Source organism: Dama dama, chromosome 11 (assembly GCF_033118175.1).
Source record: "Dama dama isolate Ldn47 chromosome 11, ASM3311817v1, whole genome shotgun sequence".
Classification (NCBI taxonomy): Eukaryota; Metazoa; Chordata; class Mammalia; order Artiodactyla; family Cervidae; genus Dama; species Dama dama.
The window spans coordinates 101321583-101337972 of NC_083691.1; the positions used below are offsets into that span (position 1 = coordinate 101321583).

The 16390-nt window shown below is 51.4% G+C and overlaps 2 protein-coding genes across 8 annotated transcripts in view; both read left to right on the top strand.

The window, feature by feature from the left end:
- The window catches only part of ACOXL (acyl-CoA oxidase like), a 335773-nt gene extending 332681 nt beyond the window's left edge, over positions 1 to 3092 (top strand). Inside the window, exon 19 of the mRNA XM_061156338.1 lies at positions 2767 to 3092. Within this exon, the coding sequence (XP_061012321.1) occupies positions 2767 to 2967 (201 nt within the window). The 3' untranslated portion in view covers positions 2968 to 3092. The remainder of the gene's footprint in view (positions 1 to 2766) is intronic.
- Positions 3093 to 4080: 988 nt separating this feature from the next.
- The window catches only part of BCL2L11 (BCL2 like 11), a 50123-nt gene continuing 37813 nt past the window's right edge, over positions 4081 to 16390 (top strand). The window contains exons 1-3 of one of the 7 annotated variants that reach the window (XM_061156047.1): positions 5897 to 6177; positions 6705 to 6889; positions 8804 to 9201. In XM_061156047.1, coding sequence (XP_061012030.1) covers positions 6142 to 6177; positions 6705 to 6889; positions 8804 to 9201 — 619 coding nt within the window. In that variant the 5' untranslated portion in view covers positions 5897 to 6141. Of the gene's footprint in view, positions 4281 to 5896; positions 6178 to 6704; positions 6890 to 7692; positions 7896 to 8803; positions 9202 to 16390 lie in introns of those variants that run through there. The other 6 variants (XM_061156045.1, XM_061156048.1, XM_061156046.1 and 3 more) reach the window with 6 other exon arrangements.

Below are 16390 nucleotides of genomic sequence, written 5' to 3' on the forward strand. Positions count from 1 at the left end.
GGGGTGGAACCAATGTCTCCTGCATTTCAGGCTGATTCTTTACCATTGAGCCAGCAGGGAAACCCAAGAAAATGCTGTAACTGTGTACTAATGGATGCTACATTAGCTACTGGTTACTTTATACAAAGAATTGTATTTGTAAAAAGTGTCTAAAACCACACCGTAGCGCCGCAATGTTGGAGCCTGTCTCTGCAGTATGCACCTCTCCTCCAGAGCACAGAATGTGCCCAGCACAGCTGGGGACCATGGTACACACTTTGTAAGTGGAAGAATGATCATTATCATGACCATCCCTCCCAGAGGTAGGAGTCCAACAGGAATGCTGCTCGATCCTTCCATCTGGACATTCGTCATTTGGGGCTTGTGCTGCAGTCTGTGACAAATAGAGAAAGAAGGAAGGAGGGCTATTTTGCGTTCGCGCTCAGTCGCTAAGTCATATCTGATTCTATGTGACTCAGTGGACTGTAGCCCGCCAGGCTCCTCTGTCCATGGGAGTTTTCAGGCAAGAATACTGGAGTGGGTTGCCATTTCCTCCTCAAGGGGATCTTCCCAACTCAGGGATCAAACCTGTGTCTCCTGCATCGACGACCTGCTAAGCCATCGGGGAAGCGTCAGTACAGGTTCTTTGAAATACGTCAACAAACAAATGACACACCCACCAGCACCAGGACACTTCTGAGGCCAACCATCAGAGACCACAAAGTGGGCAGGGAGCCAGTTCCCGGAAATCCCTACCCCCTTCACCTGTAATAGTTGGAATAATCCTGCCACTCATTAGCCGATGAAATTACCTAGTCCATAAAAACTAACCATACCCGATTTCCCAGTCCTCTAGCCTTCTGAGATGGCCCACACTCTATGGAGTCATTTCTCTCTAAATAAATCCATTTCTTGGCTTCCTTGGCGGTGCTAGTATAAAGAATTTGCCTGTAATGCAGGAGATGTAGGAGATACAGGTTCCATCCCTGGGTCTAGAAGATCCCCGGGAGAAGGAAATGGCAACCCACTCCAGTATTCTTGCTTGGAGAATCCCATGGACAGAGAAGCTTGGTGGGCTATAGTCCATGGGGTTACAAAGAATTGGACATGACTAAGCGCACACAGACCTACACCTATCCAAAAAAGAAAGAAAGAAAAGAGGTCTGCCTCTTATACTACCTCTGGATCCTTATTCGGTGATGGGCATCAGACAAACCCATATTCTCTTCCATGCAATACTCATTTGAATAATTGAATGTTCCCTGTTGTAGAATATACTACAGAACTGGTTGAGTTTCATAATGCTAACCAAAAGGAAAATTTGTCTCCAGTAATGATACTACAACATGTGGAAGCTTTAGGGACTTGCACACCATCTCATGGTTTTGAACTGTGTGGGTAGAGACAGAGTTGACAGATTAGTCAGGGATTTGTCAAGAGTATTAATTACAAACTTTGAAATCTTGGTCAGTGAAAGTTCATCACAGTGCACCTTGTGAATGTGATCAAAGTCTTTTCAGTACTGATTTGATGATGCTTAACCACAGTGTATAAAGAATGAAGGTTTTCATTAGAAAATACTGATGCAATAGAGCAAGTTTTAAGGGAAGATGGATTGTTAGACTATTAAAATCCATGTTCTTTCCCCACCTACTCCCCATCCCCCCTTGGGGAGCCCACTCTCATTGTCTCTGAACACCTCAAGTGGCATTTTGAACTGTTGCAGAGAACTATTGTCTTAACAGCATTAGTGTAACTCAGTGATGACCGCCACCATGAGGGCAAAGGTGGGGTTGGTGTAAGTGATGTTTTAAAAACCATAAAAATAAACCATAAAAACCTGGGGGCTAACTGTAATTTAGTGAGCGAAAGAAATTTATAGCTGGCTGAAAACTTGAAAAATGGAGGAGTAAATTGTGTAGCTAGTAAGTGGGAAAGGAAAGTAGTTCTTCTGCCCTGCCCTTGTCAAGGTTTAGGAAAACAATCTATTATGTTTAAGAACTTTTTTTCTTTCCTGGCACCTAAACCATGGGAAATAAAATAAAAATACACTCAGTGCAGCTCCTTCAAAATCACTGGCCTGCATTTCCCTTTCTCTTCTGCAGGAAAAGCTTATCTGTGCCTTCCAACTTTTGTCAGGACACAAGGGTGTCAGTGGGGTTCCTTTGTGTTATATTTCCTGCACAGCAGCGGGCGTGGGAGGTACGCAAAGGTACCAGTGCATGGCCTTGGTCCCCCAGCTCCACTGTGCAGATGTTTCAGGAACTGTGGTCTCTGCCAGCCAGGGGTGGGAGGTTCTGGTCAATGTAGAAGAGCGGGAAGTCTCCACTGGTTCACCTTTTTCTGATGCTCTTGCTCTTCAGTTGCCTCTGTGTGCCAGAGGGTGGCAGCCCAGTCACTCCAGAGGTAGAGTGGAGGGAAAGGGAAAGAACTGGAGGAGAGAAGTGGGGAGGGGAGGGGAGCGGCTGGAACGGGGGATTCTCCAGGGGGGGATTCTCCAGGTGTTGGGCTCCGGCTCCCAGCTAATTTGGAGCCCACACCCACGGCTTGGCAGAATAAGCTTGCTTCTGCTAGACTAAGTGTCAAGAGCTCGGAATTTCTAAGATGAAGAAGGTTTGTGACGGTGACCAACAGTCTCCACCCTCCTGGGTCCCAGGAAATCGGAAGGGATGCTCGTGTCAGCGAGGCTGGGTGTGCCGGCTCTTGTGGGTGGCAAGGCGGCAGGCACCAAAGCGCTGTGAGGAGTGAGCCAACATCTCACCCGTTCCTCTGTGTTGTCTTTTGCAGTTGCTCCATTTGTGCGACTCAGTGAAGGATGATGCCCTAAGGGTGATCTCTGCCTTTAACATCTCACACGCCTCCCTCCACGCACCGATCGCTGGACTCGCCAACCCAAAGACCGCCTGGGTTTTGTACCCAGCACCACAGCATTCCCTGGCTGGGGAAAGAGCGCGGTCTCCGCGGCCCAAACTGAGAGCCAAGTTGTAAGCGGGTGGGGCGGCCAGGGTGGTGGCCTGCCCGCAGCTGCCAGAGTGTTTCTCAGACGCCTGGAGCTGGGGCCCGAGGCCGGCTGGCACGCGCTGCGCCGCGGCCCTCGGGGATTTCGGTCATGGAATGGGGTTCCCGCTGAGGCTGGCCAGGCCACTAGGCTCTTGGGAGGCGGCAGCCCCGTTTCCGATCCGGAACGCGGCTTTTATCCTCCCCAAGTAATCCCGACTCGCCGGGCCGTGCCCTCTGCCGCCTAGGGCACTACACAGAGTGGGCTTTCCTTTGGACGCGCTCCAGCGCCGGTTGCCATCCAAGGTCTCCCGATGCTAGTGGTGATTCAGGTTCCCAGTGATTTGGGAAGACTGTGGTGCTGGATGAAAAATAAAAGTCTAAAAATGAAACGCCCGTAGGCAAAGGTTCAGTTCAACAAGTGACGCCTTCCCAGCCGCCCCCCCCTCCCCGGGGCCCTGCGAGGAAACACAGGAGCCGGGAAAGGGGAGTGGGAACCTGGAGTCTTGCTCTGGGCAAAGCGTGAACCCGGGCGCGTCCCTCCAGGCTGGCAGCTTCCGGACTGACCGCGAGACGAAGCTCGGAAACATTTTTACCAAATTAAAGTGTAATGTGTTCTTGAGAAGAGCACAGACAGAGATACAGTTTCGTAATGAAATTAAGTGTCGGGAAGGTTCCCGCAGCTTGCAGAGCACGGGGAGGTGAGCGAAGCGATCCACTGTAGTTAAGTTGGTTTCGGGACTTGGAGAGACACGCCTGTGGTTCCAGCGAGGGCCATAGATGTCGCCCGACTTCACTCTTGCTTTCAGTATATGCCCTCCGTTTTCCCTCTCCACATCTCGCGGAGGAGGCAGAAGGGGACACCGCTCTGCTTCTGTCCGCAAGGGCAACATCCAGGACGGGAGTCAAGACCTCACACCTACCCGCCCTCCCCTAGGCTGGGGCTCTGCGGGAGAGGGCGTCAAGGGCACGCTGTCACCCGACGCCGGGCCCTTGGTCGAAGCTCCTCAGCACAGTCTGGGTTGCGCGGACTGCCACCTCCGAGCCGACCGCCTGCTTGTGGCCCAAATAAGAGCATGTAGCCGGCTGCTTTCTCCGACTCCTTTTTTTTTTTTTTTTAAGTGTTCACAGGGTCACCAGAGCAGACGACGCGGGGGCGGCGGAGCTGCAGAGAAGCAAAAAACAACCATCAGGGTTTCTTCTGTGTGGTTCTTTTCCGGTCCCCGTCTTCATCGTCCAACCCCACGGAGAGTGCGGAGCATTCGGGTGCGCGGCGGGTTTGGGGCTCCTCGCGGGCACGGAAGGTTGGTCTCTTTTCCCCGAGTGCCGCGATAGAAGGTTAAGGCTCAGACTTTGCCTGCAGCCGCCACCTGTAGCCACCGATGGCAGTTTCAAGCTGCGGACACCCGCGCGCGTCCTTTCCCTCCTGCAGCGAAATCCCGGGGTGAAGCCCGGCGCGCGTCCTCCAGCCCCTCGGCCTCCTTCACCTCGCTCAGGACTCACGGGAGGATGCGCTGAGAAAACAAACCTGGGGCTGTGCTGTTAATGTTCCGCACTTGCTTATAAAACATAAAAACTGACCAAGGTGGCCAGACGGCGGGATCATCCCTCGCTGACTTGCTTCTCTGCACCGAGGCACTCTTCTGGGGTTCGGGTTAGGGAGGCCCCTAAATTGAGTCTGTAATCCATCTAGCCTGATCTCTCCCGCGGCGGGATGTTCCATCTCCTAACCTATTTGCCCTCCATTACTCCGGCTGCGGGCGTCTCGGAAGGTAGGGATGCAGGATGCGCATCGAAAGGGCCGTAGGCGTGCGGACCACGGCGTTCACAGACTTTGGTCTCCCGGGGAAGGAGTGGGAGTGGGGCTTCGTACTCTTAAGGACAAGGGGACGGGGACCCGCAGGGAGGAAGGGTGGGGTATATTGCGCGCTCTCTGCTGCTCTCTACGAGCCCTCCGAGGCCCTCGCGCTGCCTTCTCTGACCTTAACATGCCAAGGGACCATTCCTGGACGGTTCTCTGAGAGCCCAACAATTCGCGAGGACCCAACCAAGTGAAGGCACCATCCTGTCTCCCATCTGGAGGCCACGACTCTTCCCAGTCCTTTTTTCTTAAAAGGATTTTAAAAGATTTTTTCATTTCCCTATTTCACCTGCTAAGCGTTCACTCCCAGCCTCGCAGCGGGGCTGCGGAAAAACGCATCCGGGGATCGCCCTGGGTCCTTTTCTCATCTCCCCATTACAGGCTTTACCTCTTACCAGAGGTTTGGCGCGGGAGAAAAGCTGGAGGCAGCTGGGGGTGGCTTTAGAGAGGGTGCCTAAGAGCACCGCGTTAGGCGAGAGAGAGGAAGGTGAGCAATCGGCAGATGGGGGTCCAACGCGGAGCCCCCTCGTCTGGAAGGGAGGAGAACTAAGAGACACCCCTTTCACCCTTGGACCTGCGCGTTCCCGAGGACCCACCCAGTCTCGGCGCCTGCCCCAGGACGGGTCAGAAGGGAAACTCCCGAGGCAGAGCCAAGGCTCAGGGGCGCCTCTTGAGGCTCTCCGCGGGCGGCAGAGGCCCGGCCTGGCTCAGAGTGTGCCCGGAGCGCCCCCTCTGTTCCACTCGCACGCGTCGGCCACCAGTGAATTGCGGGGGGTGTGGGGAGGAAAGAGTGCACTTTGGGATGGGGGATGGGGGCACGCAGAGCAGTCCTTAGCCCAAGTCTCTCGGGTAAACACGCCCGGCAGGGGCAGGGCCGGCGGCGCGCGCAGCTGGGAAGTCGGCGGGGATGCCCCCTCCTTTACCTGTCCGAGCCTGCACGCGCGGGCGGCCGCGGCGCCGCGGGGGCGGGGCTTTCCAGCCCGCGCGCCGGGCGGGACTTAGCGGGGGCGGAGCCCACGGTGATTGGGCCCGGACCTGGGGCCGCCAGCCTGAGCTGGGCAGTAGAGCCGCGCAGGTTTCACTTCGCTCCGCGCAGCCGCCAGGTCTCGATCTCGCAGGAGCGCTCGGTCCCACTTCGCCGCCGTCGCCGCCGCGGTCCCCGGATTCTCGCAGCCGCCCTGCGCGCCCTGCCCTCTGTGGCCAGCACTGTTTCAGGCTGCTTGGGTTCGCCTCGCTCTCGCCGCCGCCGCCGCCGCAGCCGGTGCCACCGCCTCGGTGCCGTTCCCCTGGCCCTCGTCCCCCCAATGTCTGACCCTAATTCACGAACTGAGAAACGCAAGGTAAATACTTTCGAGTCCCGGGGAGCAGGCCGGGTACGGATGGAAGATTGGCGTTGGAGCCAGCACGGCGCCACCTCCAGCCCGCTTCCCGCGCACGTGCGGTTAGAGGCGCGCGTCTTCGTCCCGCGTGTTGTCCGGTGGGAGTCGGTCACTGGTGCGGGTCGAGTTCGCGCCGCAGGCAGGGGAGGGTCGTCTGCACCGCGGCTGCGAGCACTTCACGGCTCGGGCGGGGATGCGGCGCCCCGGGATGGTGAAACCTCTCCGTGCCGACTGGGGGAGGCGGCGCGTGCGCCCCGCACTGGCTGGGGAGCTGGGGGCAGCCGCGCCGGGCCAGGCTGAGCGCCCGGCCGTAAAGTCTCGCCCGCCGGCCAGCTCCGACGGGCCCGAAGTAGCGGCCGCGAGATACCAGCCGGTCGCGCGTCTCGGCTTTTTTTTGGGGGGGGGGGGCGCGGGCCCGTTGTGAAGGATTTACGAACAGCGACGGTGATTAAACTGACGGGACTCGGCTTTTCTTTTTACTCATTCAGGCCGAAGTTCTGGGCTGCTGCTGCCTTCGTCCTCTCTCTGGGACGTGTCTGGGGGCCCTGCCCCGTCTGCGGGCGCTCTGCGGACGATGCCAGACGCAAGATCCACAAACAGCGAGAGACAAGAGGGCCTCCTCCGACCGCCGGGGGCACGCGGTGGACGAGCCGCTGGCTATAGAACCGGCCCGGTCCGTGGGGCCCGACCCTCTTAGCGATTCGGGTGTGCCCAAGCGCCGCTCGATCCACTCGCAGTGCTGGCTGGCTGGCTACCATGCCCTCGGGGGCCTGTTACTCGGGGTTGGCGCAGGTAGTGGAATGCCCGCTGGACCCCGGCGATGGGGGTGTGGATGTATTTCTTGGCGGTGGTTGCGGATGTGCGCGTCGGTGGCCATTTGGTGCGTGTCCCGTGGCGCGTGGGGAGAAAGAGGGAGGAAGTGGGATGAGAATGGGGGCTGCGGCTGGGGAGGGGGTGGCCTTTAGGTTGCCCGCCCTAGCGGGCCTGGACTGGGGTCGGCGGCCGAGGCTGGAGTCGGGGGCCGGCCCTGCGGGTCCTGTTTTGTCTCCAGGTGACCGGCTCTTGGGGGCGGCGGGAGCTGCAGAGGCGGGCGCGGCGCCAGGACTGACGGAGGGGCGGGGCAGGGTTGGCTGGGCAGCCCCGGGCCCAGAGGCCCGGGAAACCTTCGCCGCCGCTCCCGCCGCAGTCAGGGCCCGAGCCGCGTTCGGAGGCGAGTTTGTCAACAATCGCCTCGCCTTCGGCGGCCTGTTGGGCAGGCGCCGCCCCCACCGCCGCCACCGATTGGCTGCGGATCCGAGCGACCGCGCGAGGGCCAATTGGGAGCGCGGGCACCCGGCGCCGGCGGCGCGGGGAGGTCGGCGGTGCCGGCGGCGGCGGGCGCAGTGCGCGAGGGGAGGAGCGGGAGGAGGCGGAGGATGTTCCCGGCTGCTGCGGCCGGGGCAGCGCGGGCCACAGGCGAGGCGCGCGGAGCCCTCGGCTGCCCGGCGGAGCGCGGCGGCGGCGGGCGGACGGCGATTTGCAAGCTCTGCGCTGCCGGGGGAGCTCAGAGCGCGAGTCTCGGGCTTTGTTTCCCGCGCAGCCTTCGTGTGGACTGTCGGGGGGTTCCAGGTCGGCGAAGGGCGCGGGCTGGGCGCCGCGGGGCCCGGGCTCGGACGCGACTCGGAAGGGAAGGGGCGGACGTGAGTTTCGGCCTAATTGCCTTAGGAAGGGAGGGCTTTGGGGGTGCGGGAGCCGCGCGCCCCGATGCCGCTCAGCGTGAGGAGTTACTTGTGGATTTGGCTGGGGTCTCCAGGAGCCGGCTCGGGGGACCTCCCTCCCATTCGGAGGTGTGCACCCAACAGCGCGGGTGTACCTCGGAGAAGTTGTGTCGGGTTCGGTGTGGCGCGCTGCCCGCGCCCCCGCCCGCCCCTCACCGCGGGAGGAGGGGCGCGCGGGCCAGGAGCGGGAGGGACTGCGGGCGGGTGGAGAGCCGGAGCCGAGCCGAGCTGCGCTGAGTTACAAACTCTATTGTGACGCACTTACTACGACTGACGGCCCTTGCCAAACCTTCCCCAGACTTGCTGTCCTCAGCACTTTCGGCAGAACAATGGGGCCGGAGCGGGGAACGCGGCCAGCCGCCTGCAATCGCTGCATCTGCGCCCGCTCCTGGGCTCCAGTGTTGTATCTGATCCGGGGAAATCAGAGCCCGCGGGGAGTTTCTGACTTATTCTAGTGGGCCCTGGGCAAAGAACACTTGTCAATAGACTTCAGACAAGCTGCCTCTTCTAAAACGTGTGTGTGTCTTACAGCACCAGTTCCAGGAGTAATTGACATTGGTGCTGTTTTGTTTGGTGGCAGGAAGTTTAGTCCCTCTCCCCACCTTACCCCCCCCCCCCCAAAAATAATGATGCCTTTATTTTTAAGGTTACTTCTGTTATTTTGGAAGATCCTATGGAGAACTACTCTATTAGTGATGACTTTAACAATGTTAAAGTATTGGGTGTTAATTCTAAGAATTTGTCATGAAGAGGTGAAAGTTTCCCCATTTAGGTATTCGTTGTAATGGTTAGTTTGCTTAAGATAACCCTAGTTTTAATTTTCCTTGCAGAAAAAAAGACCAAATGGCAAAGCAACCTTCCGATGTAAGTTCTGAGTGTGACAGAGAAGGTGGACAATTGCAGCCTGCCGAGAGGCCTCCTCAGCTCAGACCGGGGGCCCCCACCTCTTTACAGACAGAGCGGCAAGGTAATCCTGAAGGAGAAGGAGGGGACCGCTGCCCCCAAGGCAGCCCGCAGGGCCCGCTGGCCCCACCGGCCAGCCCCGGCCCTTTCGCTACCAGATCCCCGCTCTTCATCTTCGTGAGAAGATCCTCCTTGCTGTCTCGATCCTCCAGTGGGTATTTCTCTTTTGACACAGACAGGAGCCCGGCACCCATGAGTTGTGACAAATCCACACAGACCCCAAGCCCTCCTTGCCAGGCCTTCAACCATTATCTCAGTGCAATGGGTAAGCGATACCGGGGAGGCGACTGTGCATGTGTGGGTGCTTGAGTATCAGTCCCCGGGCGTGTGGAGCATGTAGAGCAGCCCCTGTTTAGACTCCTTTTACTGATTCGTTTCATGTTCTGTTGGGAATGGAGCACATGTCAAGTAAAACATCCAACCAACATTTTAAAAAGCATGTTGCTAAGTTTCGTGGCAGTGGTGGGTTGATGTCCATGTATCAGCCCGTTGGGGAGTATGTATCATACCCCATGATGCTCTTGTAAAGCGTCTTAACTGTGGCATGTGGTCCTCGCTTGTAAGATGTACTCATTAATGACATTCTATTTGAAAGGGATTCCGCAGTCAGTTACAGCAGATAGCGTAATAACCTAACCAAAACTGTGGAGAAAGAAAGGAGAGAAGTTGAGTATTTTAGAAAATGACATTTTTATAAAGATGAACTAGTTCATATCTGCCTTCCCACCATAGAACCATGAAAATTGTTTGTTTTCTACTTAGATTCTTTAGACTTCTTTTGTTTGCTAGGGGTTAGGGGTTTGGACATAGTACTAACAGGATTGATTGTGGGATTTTATTTCAGGGGTTAAAGGCAGTTTTAGAGTCTGAAGGAGTGGCAAGCACAATGCCCAGAAAAATCTGGCAGCCCCTTTGGTGAGGGCCCTGACAGAGGGAAGGAGTGCGTGACAGCTTGAAGAGCATTTGCCCTCGTCTGTTGGGGCGCCCCCAGGTGTAGCTGTGAGGCTGTGTACTCTCTCTCTGGTAGGTTTTCCTATGTGAAGGGGCTTCCCTGGTGGCTTAAGATGATTAAGAATCTGCCTGCAATGCAGGAGACCCAGGTTTGATAACTGGGTGAGGAAGATCCCTTGGAGGTTTTCCTGTAGGGCCAGATAGTCTGAGAATGCAGAGCTTGATGTCTGTAATCTGATTATTAAACAGTGCAACTCATTTAGAACTTTGAAAGCACTGTACAAGCCACATAAAAACATCTGTGGGCTTGAGTTGACCAGTTGAGCTTCCAGCATGTGACTTTGAGTATATGCAGTTCTAGCCACCCTAATCAGCGGGTACATGGGTTGGTTCAAATCACTGTTCTTCAGTAGTGGAAAAGGTGCTTATCTTGATTAGGATTCACCAGAATCTCACTTATCATTTATCCAGATTAGCTCTTCTGTGTTGAGATACAAGTAGGTTGGCAGCATTAAGGATTAAGAAATCCAGCATAGGTTCTGTTTAAAACATAGGTGACACCACGTCAAAAGCTAATTAAAATGAAATCATCAGGGTAGTAGACATGTGACTGCTGGACCACAATGACAAGTCTTAGTTTTGCAAATACCGTAGAGCTCTGTCTTTATAACCTTCAGTGGGATAAGCTGTGCTGGTCTGTCCTCGTGTTGCAAAATTAGAAAGAACCTCAGAAGTCGGGCACACCTGGGAAGTGACAGACATGTGACGGAAGCGCCAGCAGCTGTCCTTGTTGGCTGCTCATGTCCTGCTGAAAGCTGAGAGTGCTTTATTAGGACCCCTTCCTTAGGGGAAGGGGCTGCAAGTTTTACTATTGTAGATAGTGCTATTCCCGAGTTCATTTCGGCCTTAGAAGGTCTTGGTGTTTGCATATGTTTTTCTGCCCTTGAAAGTGCTCTTGACTATAGGAGCATCTATAGGTAAATAGACTGTAGCCCTGCCAGGCTTTTCTGTCCATGGAGTTCTCCAGGCAAGAATACTGGAGTGAGAGGCATTCCCTTCTCTAGGGGATCTTCCTGACCCAGGGATGGAACCCTGGTTTCCTGCATTGTAGACAGATCCTTTACCATCTGGGCCACCAGGGAAGCTTGTGGGTGTTTAAAAACCCCATTTTTTTTTTTTTTTTTTTGAAGGATCCTTCAGAAGCTATTATAGTTTCCCCCTGCAGACCTTTGTATCAGTTTCTGCAGGTAGCTTAATGCATGGAAATAGCTTCTCATTGCCTGGAATATTCCTCCTTCAACCAGGAATAGTGGGTGCGGTAGTTTTTGTGTTTTTGTTTAAGTAGGGATGGGCATGAGTGCTTTTTCTGGTGATGTTTAGCAAGCTAATTATAAGGTAAGCACCGTTACTTGAGATGACAGATGTAGAGCTTTAGCGAGATCACAATCTAAATTATTAAGCGAAGTTATGGTTTTACCTGTGAAGTATAAAGTAATGGATCCTGAGGTGTAATTTTATAGTATTAACTGCATTCCCATAGATTGGTGTGATAACTTAGAGGTTAATGCATAGGATTAAATGATAAGTTTGGAGGAGTTTGTCTGAAGTTAATGCACCAAGTTAAGTTTTCAGTATTAAGTTCTTGGGAGATTTATTGGGATGGGAGTGAATTACTGATGGGGGGAGAGGGTTAAGATGTGAGTGTGTTAAAGAATGAAAATTGCATCTTGCATAGTCTGTAACTTTTTTTTCCTGGCTATTCTTAAAATACTTCAGTGCCTGGGGACCACTTCAGTACCATGAGTTGATCAACTTGTGTTCTTTCCGCATGGCTGTGAGTAGTGCTTCTTGCTCAGCCATACCCATTAAGATGTTCAATGAAGCTTTTGATAACTTGTTGCAAAGTACATTTTTCACAAAGAGGTCATTATGACTGGTTTCAACCAGCACAGCACAAATGGGAGGTTAGAAAGAGGTCCTTCCTTAGGGCTTCCTCTGGGGGATGAACAGCTTTCTGCTGAGTGACTAGGGGTGGAGAGCCTGTATGTTGCGGTTTTGTCCTGAGAAAGTAAAGTTTTGTCTAGGATATACAACAGATGTTTGAGCTAGAAATGTCTTTCTGTTGTCCTCCTGGTCCTTAATTTTTCTGAAGATATGTTCAAAAAATACTTGTAGGAGAGACAGTTTTTTCACTTTTACCAAATTTTATTCTCTTTACCCCCTGGGAGGATTGACTTGGCTAATGCTATCTCAAATTAGTGAGCTGTGTATTCTAATCAGAATCACCAACAGAGGTGTTGATTTGCAGAGTGCCTTTTCTGGAGAGTGTGCTTTTGCCATGGATGTGTTTAATTCAGATGTGCACTAAATTCTGTACAGGTTCGTGCTTTGAAGACAAGTTGAAGCAGTTGCAAATCAGCGCTTGGAAAGGTTGAGTATAGGTGAATGCTAGTTATCAACAGCTCCCGTACTTTTTTTGGTAAATGACTTATATGTTTTACTTGTTTCTGGCGCATTAGAATCCACTGGTGGGAGTCAATTGAGTTGTTCTTTAAGTCCATCCCTTAGCATCTTGTGCCTGCGATGCTTATAGCTGGGAACTGGCCCCTCTTTTAAACTGAGCTCTCTGAGCAGGGATGTGACATCCTGAAGGCCCTGATGCAGCCTGGAGAGGAGGAGGAAGTGCTTAGGGGGTGTTCAGAGTCATTCAAGCTTTGCCTTTCCATAGAGCTGACCAGGGACAAATAAGATTTCCCAAAAAGCCTTTGCAGGAAGATGATCCTGCCCATGCCTGTTAGAAAGAGGTTTTGTAATGTAGATCCAGCTGTCCCGTGTGTCTGTGGGAGTGATAGGTGTGGTGGAGCCCAGCAGGCCCGGCGGGGAAGCGGTGGGAGGAGAGCAGCTGCAGTGGGCCTGGTGCAGACTGAGAGATGCGCTCAGTGTCCGCGCTGCCTGGGGTCTGTAGGTTCAGCATCTAAAGAAGAAAGTAAAATGCCTCGGTCTTTTTCACATGAATTGTATGCTGAGATGTTTTGAATATATTGGGTTAAATTATATATTTTTTTATCATAGTAAACACAAAGCATACCATCTTAACTATTTCTAAGAATACTTTTTTAGTCATGTTGAGTATCTTCACATTGCTGTGTAGCCAGTTCTTAGAGCTTTCTCATCATGCACAACTGAAATTTGGTAGCCGTTAAAGCTACCTCCCCGTTTCTCTCTCCCACCCAGCTCTTGGCAGCCACCATTCTACCTTCTTTGTGATTTTTGGTGACTCTGATTAGGTACCTCATGTGAGTGGAGTTACACAGTATTTGACTTTTTCTCACTGGCTTATCTCATTTAGCATAATGTCCTGAGGAGTCATCCACACTGTAATCCATGAACCAGATTTCCTTCCTTTTTAAGGCTGAATCAGATTCCATTGTATGTATGAACCACGTTTTCTTTATCCATTCATCTGTTGGTGAACATTGGGTTGCTTTCATCTCTTGGCTGTTGTGAATAATACTGCTGTGAAGATGGATGTGCATATGTCTGTCTGAGACCTTACTTTCCATTCTTTCAGATACATACCCAACAGTGGGATGGCTGGGTCCTACAGTAGATCTATTTGTAGTTTTTTAAGGAACCTCCATGCTATTTTCCACAGTGACTGCACTGATTTACATTCCCACCATCAGTATTCTTTTTCTCTATATCTTCAACCAGCATTTGTTACCTTTTTTTGATAATAGCCATTTTAACAGGAGTCAGGTGATAACTCCTTGTGGTTTAGATTCGCAGCTCCCTAATGGTTAGTCACGTTGAACATCCTTTCATTTATTTGTTGGGCATTAAATTAAGTATCTTTTTATATTAATCTTACCAGTTTCTTTTTACTTCTTTAAGTGGGACTACTAGAAAAAAGTTAGATTAGGTCTGTGGCTAGCATTCTGCTCTAACAGGATGGGTTGGGATGGGTTGGCCTTACAGATGAGGGAGCTGGACCCAGCTTGGTGTGTTAGCAACCAGACCTGATTCTTCCTTTCAAAGCACCTCATTTCCATGGAACTTATTCCTTTGGTTACTTTTGTTGACTTAGATGAGGGAAAGTAATTACTCTAATCTTGTAAGCATCTGAAACATCAAATGAGCTTTGTAAGATCTACTCTCTAGGCAAATGTAAATATCAGTTTTGTTTCACCTCTTTAAACTCTGTGGTACATGAAGGTTTTGAGAAGGTGGAAAGTGGAGTGATTTGGTTCATTGGGCACCATAAGTCTGCCCACAAACTCTGATGATAGTCTTCTTTGCTGAAGACTTCGTTCTGGCCTTCAAACCCCAGGGTCACTCTTTTGGACCCCAAGAGAAACAAGTAGTTTGTGTTAATATGTCCTGTGTGGGGGCAGAAAGTGATGAAAGCGAGGGAATATCTTCTTCACTGGTTCCTAACAATTTAGAAAGTTACAGCCTTCTAGACATTTTTAAGTTACACCTATAAAAAAACCAAAATCTTTATTTTGAGATAAAAATAGATTGACATGCAGTTGTAAGAAATAACAGAGGTCCTAGGTGTCCTTTACCCAATTTACCGCAGTGGCAGCATCTCGTTTAAATAGCACAGTGACTTCCCCGGTGGCTCAGACGGTAAAGAATCTGCCTGCAGTGCAGGAGACGTGCGTTCGATCCTTTGGTTGGGAAGATCCCCTGGAGAAGGATATGGCAACCCACTTAAGTATTCTTGCTTGGAGAATCCCATGGACAGAGGAGTCTGGCAGGCCACAGTCCATGGGGTTGCAAAGAGTCGGACATGGCTGAGGAACTAACACAATCACAACATCATAGCCAGCACATGACATTTTAGAATCCCACTGCCTTATTGAAATTTCCGCAGTTTCATGTGGACTCCGTTTGTGTGCGTGCGAGTATGCTCTGTGCTGTTTGATCAGATATGTAGGTGTGTGTGAGCACCAGGACGGTCGGGATCCAGAAGAATTCCATCCCTTGGCTTCTCTTGCACATTTTCATAGTCACAGCCACCTTCCTCCTGCTCCTTAACCCCCAAACAGCCATCAATCTGTGTGGCATGTCTATACTTCTGTCCTTTCAAGTATGCTATCAAGAGAGTCATACCGTAAGTGACTTTTTGAACTTGGCTCTTTTCACTCAGCATAAAACCAGTGAGATCCACCCAGGATGCTGTGTGTATTGCATGTACCTCAGTTTCCCTATTGACCTGTTGAAGGACATTTGGGTTGTTGGCAGGTTCTGTCAGGGACCTGGCATAGCTGGAACTTGGGGGGCATTTGCCAGCTCACACTGGACATTGCACTTTGCCCTCTGGTACATCTTTGGGCAGCTTTCAGTTGAAGGCCATGGGCACAGGCCTTCATTTTTAAGTTACTGCCTTGCTGTCAGACTGGCCACTACCTGACATGTGCATGGTGATAGCTCACTGTAGTGTTAATGATATTGAGTATTTTTTCGCATTTATTTGTCTCTGTCTACCCTCCTATGAGATGGTCGTTCACCAAGGCAGCAGAACTGCTCCTGTACCGGTTTTTGTGAGAACGTGAGTCTTCATCATTTGTCTGGGGTAAATGTCCAGAAGTGCAATCGCTGGGTCAGATGGTAGTTTAGTTTTTTTTAAGAAACTGCCCAACAGTTTGCCAGAGTGTGCAATTTTCCAAAATTGCTTTAGTCTCAGTCCTGGTCTAGAAAACTATAAGTTACCAATATCAGGAATGAAATGGGCTATCACAACAGATCGTGCATCCACTTGTATTTTCTTTATTTTTAATCTTTATCAGTCTTTCTAGAGTTTGTCAGTTTTGTTTTTTTTAAACCAGCCTTTTGTCTCATTTACTTTTCTCTATTATTTTCCTGTCTTCGATTGTGTTGCTTTATCATTCTGCTGTTTTTGTTTTTGCTAACTTCTTGAGGGTAGGAACTTAGAGCAGCGTCCCTTTCCTCTTTCCTACTGCGGGCATTTAGTGTCATAAATTTCTCTTCTTCCCTGCTTCCCACAGGTTTTGATATATTCTTTTTTCATTTTCATTGACTTCTGTATTATTTCTTTTGACCCTCTGATCCTAGACTATTTAGACATGTGTTGTTTCATTTCCAAGGGCTTAAAGATTGTCTTGTCTTTCTGTTGTTTTCTTGTATGATTCCAGTATGGTCAGAGAACATACTCTGAATGAATTCAGTCCTTTTAAATTTGTTGGGGTTTGTTTTATGGGTCAAGATACGGTCTGTTTTGGGGAATGACCATGAGTGCTTGTGGGCTGGGGCATGTGTCTTCTGCTGTTGTGAATGGTGTGTCGTTACATGTTTGTGCATTCGCTCTTAGCAGTCGGTGGTGGTGTTGGTTCTTCTGTATCTTTTCTGATTTTCTGTCTAGTTGTTCTGTCAGTTGCTCAGAGTGCAGTGTTGAAGTCCCAAACTATAATAGTGGATTTGTGGATTTGTCTATTTCTCCTTTCGTATCTGTCAGATTTTCTTCCATATACTGCAAG